The 9,406-nt window shown below is 34.0% G+C and overlaps 1 protein-coding gene across 1 annotated transcript; it reads left to right on the top strand.

The window, feature by feature from the left end:
- The first annotated feature begins 1,663 nt into the window (after positions 1-1,663).
- Positions 1,664-8,662, top strand: LOC127105936 (uncharacterized). The gene is made up of 7 exons (XM_051043155.1): positions 1,664-2,285; positions 3,735-3,787; positions 4,101-4,193; positions 4,314-4,537; positions 5,146-5,212; positions 7,845-7,955; positions 8,211-8,662. The coding sequence occupies exons 1-7, from the start codon at positions 1,835-1,837 to the stop codon at positions 8,235-8,237; spliced, it is 1,026 nt and encodes a 341-aa protein (XP_050899112.1). The 5' UTR covers positions 1,664-1,834; the 3' UTR covers positions 8,238-8,662.
- Positions 8,663-9,406: the final 744 nt, after the last annotated feature.

Raw genomic sequence — 9,406 nt, 5'->3', positions numbered from 1 at the left:
AACCCTTTATACAACGCCAAGTGTTATATTTCCCGAATCTAATTCAAATGAATCCAACGTCAAGTGCCATTTTTCCTCAGATTATTCAAGTATTTTCATAATCAAAACACTTAATCCAACGTCAAGTCGTCATTTTCAAAACTATTTTCATGATAAACTGGAATGAAAAAGAAGGTGATTGGATTTAGACTTTTCCCTTACCAAATACTCAAATATTGTTGTAGAGCTTCATGTTTGGGTATTTGTCTTCCTAATAAAACACAATAAGATAAATGAATCTTGATTCGTCACATATTTTCTCAATAACTCTTTTTGGATGAAGAAGAAAGTGATTATGTTTAGACCTCTTCCCTTCCCGAGTGTTTGGATAATATTGTAGAGCTTCCTGTCTAAATACTCGCCTCCACATGAAAAACAACTTAACTCGTCAAACTTCTTTTTGCCCTCGTGCGACTTTGAAGACCTTTTCAGAAACGAGTGTGCTTTATTCATTTTGATGCGAAATAAAAAGGCTTTAACCTCCAAGAGTGAGCATCAGACAGAGGTTTAAGCGCTCAAAATGTCAAAAACATCACTCCTTAAAAGCAATTAACCAACACATGGTTGTCTACTTAGAACTATGTGATCTTGAGTTCCTCATTATAGCAGAGGATACGTGGGAGCGAGATCCAACATCTCGTCAGACCCAATAAACTAAAAAATAAAAACTCTTTCTTTTTCTTTCTCCTCGCATAATAAGTAGAAGATATCAAACAATTCACGCTAACACTCGATTACAAAATTAATCAAATGGATCCCGTTGAGTACAACAAATGTGATGAGTGTTAATATCTCTCCCTCACATAACCGACTCTGAATCCGATCTGGTTGTGATGACCATTTCCCTTAGCTTTAACAGGTTTTATTTGATATTTCCCCATTCGTTTGAATCAAATAAAGATCGATGGCGACTCTGTTGTCATTCTGAACGTGCGGTGCGTTCAGATATTTTTTCGTGTCGCGATAGGATTATCCAACAATATTCTATAAAGACTAGATTCCAATTCAGCGGGATCACACCATATGTTAGATTTTTCAAAAAGAAATCTCCAAAAAATAACATTTTTACTTTCTTTGAAATCTTTTCGGATGTCATCTTCATCCCAAACACATAAGTCAAGGTCATAGTCTTTATTTTTCTAGATTTTCTCTTTCATCTGAGGTTGTTGATTGATATTGTGATATGTGTTAATGTTTGTAGGTATTTTCAGGTTTTTAGGGGTGGTGACTATTAACCATTTCCAAGCAAGATCTCGACATTTTACCATACTCAATATAAATTTATATTAGTAATGACAAAAATTATCAAATAAATTAGTTTAAGATGATTCATAATATCATTTTTCTTTTGTCAGAATTCAAACTTTAGGATCTGAATATCCCTACAAAATTATCAAATAAATTAGTTTAAGACGACACAAAATATTATTTTTATTATTACCAAAGTTTTATTCGATGATAAAAACATTGATAGTGTGTATTTGAATTAAAATGATTATAATTTTTGTTTCGTTTCCACGGAATATACTGGTATAAAATAATTGAAATTGATTTATAGAGGGATAACATAAATATGAAAAACTGTAACCACACAAAAAAATAAAAATAAAAATGAATCTGATGGATACACGATAGATACACCCATAGATACACACATCACATTCCCGCAAGAATGAAAGTTAAGATAGATAGAAGAAAAACAAATAAGCACTTTCATGAATAATCGATTATCAATTCCGTTCTTCTTCTCGTAACTAATTCTTACTTCTCACGAGAATTAGTTTGAATTCTTATCATGCGCACTCTCTCATTACCATCACCATGTCTATCTTCTTCTTGTTGTTCTTCTCTTCACATCAACAATTCCAATTCCAGCTTCCGTTTTCGCTTATTCTCTTCTTCACCGATTTCGTCTTCTATCTTTCTAACACCGCATTCTTCTCTCAAACAAACCAAAAAACAACCTACTAAGATCAGTAATACTAGTCCGTCGCGGTTAAAGCGTTTGTTTAACTCCAAAGGGGAAGATGATAAGAGGGATGTTGGGAAGAACAGAAGAAGAGAATCTGAATCTGACAAACGGGGGAAGGATGATGATGATGATGATGATGGTAGTACTGCTTTGAAGGGTACAATTTTGGCTGGTGTTTTGCTTGTTGGTTTTGTTGGGGGTTTTGCTTCCGTTGGTTATTTCTACAGAGAACCTATTAATTCTTTCTTGAATCAGTTCTCTGGCTTCATTGAAGGTTATCTTTTTCTTAATTCATTTCATTTCCAACTTCTACTTATAGGAATATGTTAATATGTTGTGATATGTTGCATGCCCCCTTTCTTTATACTAATCTTATCATATAGGTACTTATTCTGTTTGGGTACACTACTCAATTAAGCATTATAGGATAACCCCTTATCATATAAGCACTTATTCTGTTTGGATAAACAACTCAATTAAGCATTATAGGATAACCCCTTATCATATAAGCACTTGTTGTGAGACTGTTTTCAGAAGCTTTCGCAAGCGCCTTGAGCTTGTTTGAATTTACTTGTTTAACCTTATCTACTTGTGTAAGCACTTGTGAGGATCTTTGGTGAGCTTACAGAAAAAATTTATGACATGTCAATAAGCTTTTTTTTAACCTATTGTCATAAGCTCTCCGTAAGACTAGACATGACAATTAAAAATGAAAATATTAGAGAGTGTTGGGGTAAACACCTAGAGTAGAAAATATGGTGGAGAATAGAGTTGAGTGGTTTAGGCATGTAAAGAGAAGACCTTTAGATTCAGTGGTAAAGAGAGTAGATCGGATGGAGAGAAGTCAAACAATTAGAGGCAAAGGAAGACTTAGAAAAACTATAAGAGAAAATATTAAGACCTCAAAACTAACGATTTGGATAGAAGCATGGTCCTAGATAGAACATTATGGCGAAAGTTGATTCATGTAACCGACTCCATTTAATGGGATAAGGCTTGGTTGTTGTTGTTGTTGTCACAAGCTTTCTGTAATAGCTTATTGAAACAATTTTTATAGCTTATATCTTTTATTATAGAAATAGGTTATATATAAGTACTTGTATGATGAGCGTGTAAGTAATTTGTTAATCCCAATAGTAGTGCTGATGTCAGTAGGTAAGCCTAGATAAGTTGTTCATAAGCCAATCCAAATGCAACCATATTCAAGGGTTTGGAAGAAGGCTTTGTCTGATTTTGTTGAGAATCGTGATGGCTGAAACTGGTAAGTTGTCTATGCCCGAAACAGAAAATGGATGGGAATTTATGAAAATGATCAAAGGATATTCATAGTCTGACATTACATTAGTCTCTTGTGGGAATCAAATAAGGAGTAAGTGAGTTGATGCATGCTCACACACTTCAATTTGTTTTTATAAGCTCGTAGAGATAGCGGTTGTGTTTTGTAGACATATGCATCTTATGACATAAACACTTATACTAGTGCACTTAGCAAAGAGTTTGGAAGAACTTATAAAACTAAGTTATGATATGCTCACAAACTTGGTTTATTTTCATAAGCTCTTAGAGATAGCTGATGTGTGTTACGGGCTTATGCAAAGTGTACCCTTATTATTCCTTGAATGTAGAAACAACTCATACATAACTTTTAAATGATCTAAGTGTTTAATTAAGTTGTTTCTCATCACATTATCTAATTCTCTATATGTGTTCTTTTGATGAGCAGGTTATGGTTCAGCTGGATATGCATTATTTGTAGCTGTTTATGCTGGATTGGAGGTATCAGGGCATCTATCACTTTCCCTTATTTTCCATACTGCATCGCTCATAGCATATGTTATAATTAGAACCAAACATGAAACGAAGTGAAACTATGGTACAATTTGGCTCATTTTAAGAAGCTAGAATCAAAGGAGAGCATAGAAGAATAGCCTGTTCTGTGCTGATCTATCACCATGCCGAATGCTTCTACGTATTGTTAATCTCCATATTCGCATTTTCTTACACTCTTCTCTCTCAAGCAAATGCTCTTTTCCCTGCTATAGATTTGTAATGTTTAAAACTAACTTTACTTTATGTAATATTGTCCCAGATCCTTGCTATTCCTGCCATTCCCTTAACCATGTCAGCTGGACTTCTTTTTGGATCTCTTACTGGCACTATCATAGTCTCTATCAGTGGAACAGTGAGTCAATTTCTTCATATTCTATTTAAAGTTATGAATAGAGTAAAGTATAAAATTTTCTGCTAATATATATACTAAATGTGTGTGTATGGTTGAATCTAATATTTTAAGGTATTGTAGGTGGCGGCTAGTGTTGCTTTTCTAATTGCAAGATATTTTGCTCGCGAGCGCATTCTAAAACTAGTGGAAGGAAACAAGAAGTTTCTTGCTATTGACAAAGCAATCGGAGAAAATGGCTTCAAGGTTGTGACCCTGCTTCGCTTGAGCCCGTTGCTGCCATTTTCTTTGGGGAATTATTTATATGGATTGACATCTGTTAAGTTTCTTCCGTATGTACTGGGAAGGTATGTTGCATATTACTGACCAGTACTAATTTCATACTGATTTCTATTGTCTTATAAGAAACTCGGAACTATTCATATTTAGGAAGAGTGTTTTATATTTCAAAATAAGTTATGGAATTATATGTTGCCCAGATTTCTTGGGTAATTCATGCCAAAAGTAGAATTTATATGTTAACCTCTTAAGCACAAGTAGACTCTAAATTTTGATGTTCAATATCTTTTAGCTTCATCTTGATTCATAATAGAGTTTTTATCATTATGAAATATCATTAATTAGTTGCAGCAAATTATGACTATAATAAAATGCAGTTAAGAATGAAACTGAGAATATTGATGTTAAGCAGTATATCTAATTGGAATTGTACAGTTTAATTCAATGATATCAATTGCACATCGCGAGAAATAGTGGTTTGTTCAAACTCCGTTACATTACATAGCTATAGAGCTACAATAGCCACTACTTGACAATACTTTATATTAAATAGCATATCAGTGGAATAATAGTGACGCATTGCTATGGCCGCTATTTGACATCATTGATTTATTTTCAACTTTGTTTGAAAAAGTACAATTCTTGTAAAATTTCTGATTTAAAACATATCATGCAGTTGGTTGGGGATGCTTCCAGGAACATGGGCTTATGTTAGTGCAGGTGCTTTTGGAAGAGCAATAATCGTGAGTTTGTATTTTTTTTGCCCCAAACTTTTTTGTATGCTTGATGTGTTGGCTATTCAATCATTATTAGAACTTTTTGGCCCTTCATTAACTTCGTATACTTTTCCCCCTTCTTTACATCCTTTCTATGTGTGTTTTGTGATTGAAGTACGAGATGATGATAAAGGAAAAGTTGATAATGCTGAAGACATGTTGTCATTACTTTTTCTTTGAAAACTTTTTGACCTTTTATATGAATGAAAGTGAATGCTGCCGGTAGAACATTACAATGAGATGTTCTTTATAGGCTTGCTAGAGGCAGAGAAAGCAAGAAGAGAGACTTAGAGTTGGCCTAAGTTTATGTATTAAGGAAGAGGATGATAAAATTTTGGTTATGGAGTATGATATTATAGAGAGATGGAAGGATTATTATTTTCACAAATATATTTAATGACGGATATGAAATTTTATCGCGAGGATCAAAATTATACCTTTACAAGTAGATTTCAAGAACATGAGGTGAAAGAAAATTTGAGAGTGATGGTTATTGGTTAATAGCAAGGCTGATGGGTCATACAATATACCTGTTGATATATGGAAGAGTTAGGAGGTAGACACATTAGTTGGCCCACACAATTTTTTATCAAGATTTTGAGTTTAAAAAAATACCAGACGAGTGGGGTGAAACATTTCAATTCTGGTTTATAAAAACAAGGGATATATATACAAATTGGCCCCAAATATAGGGAATTAAACTTATGAGTCATTCTATGAAGTTATATAAAATGTTTATATTGAGCAGAGACTCAGAAGAAGAAAAATCAAAATTATTGATCATTAATTTGGTTATGTCTGTAAGGTTGACCGTGGAAACAATTTACTTGCGAGTTGTGATGACGAGTGATATCAGAAGGATATAAAATAGTTGCACTTGATTTTCATTGGTATGGAAAAGGCATAGGGTAGTGTGCCAAGAGAAGGTTTGTGGTTGAAAAGAAAGATGTTTAGATTGCCTATATTCCAATTACTATAGGACTGCACCAGGGGTCAACTTTAAGCCCCTCTCATTTTATTGTAGTTTTGGGTGTACTCATAGAGCACATTCAAGAGCCAGCACCGCCATGCTTTTTGCAAATACTCTAGTTCTAATTGGAGAGTCGTGAGAGAAAATAAATGGGAGGGTAGAGACTTGGAGACAAGCTTTAAATACATGTGGCTTCCGTTTAAGTAGAAGTAAGACTGAGCATGCAAAATATAAGTATAGCAAAATAAGAAACAACCCTAACTTAAAAATGAAAGTTGGAGATCTTACCATACCACAAGTCACACGGCTTACATATTCCAGGTCAATTGTTCAAAACCACAGACAAATAGGGATGTAAACCAAGTGCAGGGTGAGTTGCCTCTGGGAACTGGAAGTTCAACCTGAATTTGATGCTGAGCTTGACCCAGTGTTGGGGCAGAGAAGCATTACAAAGTATGGAACTACGGTACAGAAAGGGAAAGGCATCTTGGTTGAAAATATGGAACAAGGCTTGTGCAACCGGGGCGGTCATTCATAGTCAATTTCTTGAGCTCTGCCTTCAGGACAAGGCTTGTGCAACCGGGGCGGTATTATTAGGGACCGGGAAGTGGAAATGTGCCAACCTAGTGACTAGTAGTGAGAATAGGCCCACGGTTTCAAATGTCCACTATAGGAAATGTATCAAAGGGAATATGACTGTCTTTGCTTTCACGTTGGATTGTGAGTCAGCTGCACATCGAGGGGAAGCTACAAAGTGAAGCTTCACGTTAGACAACCGTCTCTCCTTATTTCAACATTATAACAAACATATACTAAGAGTGCTTAGTTGGCAAGGGAGGGTGAGAAGTGACATTGGCAGGAATAAGTTATAATAGGTAATAATGAGAGAGGTGAGGGATATCAGAGTTATGTTATGGGAGAGAGAAGGATCACCAAGAAGAGATTCTTTGGTGGGTGAGCCATTGGCTTGGGCTGATAGACTATTCTATCAGTTTGTTATTTTCTTTTGTTTCCCTTAATCAACTCGCAGCAGCCATTGTTGTCATTGTTTCTAATACAATTCAGTAAGATTGATGTCGGTCGAAATTACTTCCCATGTTGTCTCATATTAAGTGTCATATTTAGAATATTTGTGTCTTGTTATTTGTCATTTTAGGTTACCAATGAAACATTGATTATTTTTTTATACTAATATACTTTTTTATTTTAGTTTGACACACCCTCCTCTCATTTTAGATTAACAATTTGGATAGAAACATGGTCCTGGATAGAACGTTATGACGAAAGTTGATCCATGTAGCCGATCCTACTTAGTGGGATAAGGCTAGGCTGTTGTTGTTGTTGTATACATTTTTTGTTGTATCTCAACACACCCAACTACTCAACTAACTACCATCATCAATAAGAGTACTTTAGTAAATGTAGCTCACTCTATCAGCAATTAGTACACTCAATGATTTTCTTAAGAAGTGCCTATAATCTTAAAAGAATATGAGAGGAGGATGTATCTTTTACCATGAAAGACCAATTCTCAACTGGACCTTGCTATACCAACCCTAGTTTTAATCATGGATGTATGAAAACTTCATTGATTGCTTCTCTAATGTTACTGCTGCTTCTACCTTTCAGCAAGAAGAATCTGAACTTAGTGCACTTGGAGGAAACAATCAGCTACTGACCCTTGGGCTTGGATTATTTGTCACTGCCTTAGCTGCTACATATGTCACGAAACTTGCAAAGGTATTATGTTGTTATCCATGTCCTAATCAAATAACATGTATTTGTTTTTGGTAATATTTAGTATGAGATACCAAACAAACATCAAACTTTACCCTCGTAGTGCATCGATATCAGGACAAAGAGTTGATTTGGTTAAAGATGAAAATTATTTAAGCGTGCAGACCAATCTGATTGGGGGAATGGATTTGGTGCCTTTACTATTGGGTGACTAATGAAACTAGTAACTCATCAACACTTCATGTCATTGTTATGCAGGATGCTGTCAAAGACATCGACGACTAGACCCAGTAGAGGGTAGAAAGTAGAGGTAGCCGATGCGCATTTGCAAACGAGGGCAGGTCCATATGACTGGATTGGGGGAACTGATATCTGAGTAAACAATAAATATAAAAAATGATGATGAAAGAGAATCAAGAAAAATGGTAGACCCAACATGCCCCCCTGTAAATTACAATATTCTTATTGATTAGAATTTGGTAGGATCATTTTGTTCCTTTTGCAAAGCTCCCTTAAATTGAAACAATGTTGCAATTCAAGTGTAAGTGTTGGTTAGTCTCACGTTGGTTAGAAAGATCTTAATGTTTGGGCTGAAATAATGAAAATCAACAAAGGTACGCAAAAATGGGCCAGGAAAGTATGAGAAAACTGACGGTACTCATGTATTATTTTTCTCAAAATAAATTATTTTTGATTTTATATTATCATTCTATCCTGGTGTAACCGGTTGGCTTAGAATTCAATTTCCAAAGGCAGCATTTATTTATATTTACGCATTAATATAAATAAGTTGATTTTTATAAATCAACCTTATTTAAAAAAAGTTATATTATTATTCCATTTTTAACTTTAAGTACTTTTATCTTTTTTTAGTATGTTTATTGGATCAAATGAGAGCTAAGGTAAATGTATTTGAACAAAAATATACTCTGTCCAAAATAAGAAAAAGTTAATATTTTAAAACTTATTAAAAATATTGAAAATTTTGTGTTTTCTTTAATATGTCTTATAGAAATATGTAAAAACAATTCTAATTGGTTTTTGATTTTTTCAAAAACAAGAGAGAAAGAAAATCAAATGTAATTTACAAATAACTTTATTTTAAAAATTAAAAAAATTAAAAGTAAAAAATTTAAATAAAATAATTGATGTTTTTTGTTTTATAATTTATAATCAGAAAAAGTAGTTTTCTTCTTCTTATAAATGCTTACTGAGGGAGAGTAAGCTTTCTTAGCCTACTTCGTGATTATGAAAATTAAAGAAGTGGTGACAAAGAGACATGTTCGTCCTCTTTAGGGTCGTATTGCAAAAATCGGGAAAAAAAAAAGCGAGGGCATAGTTGAGGATGCAGATTTAAAATCTTGATCTGTCTCACATTAAAAGTGAGGACGGGATAGGGCCGCAAACATTGTACAATTTAATCCTAAAAATACAAAATTAATGTTAATGTATTT

This window comes from Lathyrus oleraceus, chromosome 7 (assembly GCF_024323335.1).
Source record: "Lathyrus oleraceus cultivar Zhongwan6 chromosome 7, CAAS_Psat_ZW6_1.0, whole genome shotgun sequence".
Classification (NCBI taxonomy): domain Eukaryota; kingdom Viridiplantae; phylum Streptophyta; class Magnoliopsida; order Fabales; family Fabaceae; genus Lathyrus; species Lathyrus oleraceus.
This window is presented reverse-complemented; position numbering and strand designations above follow the sequence as displayed.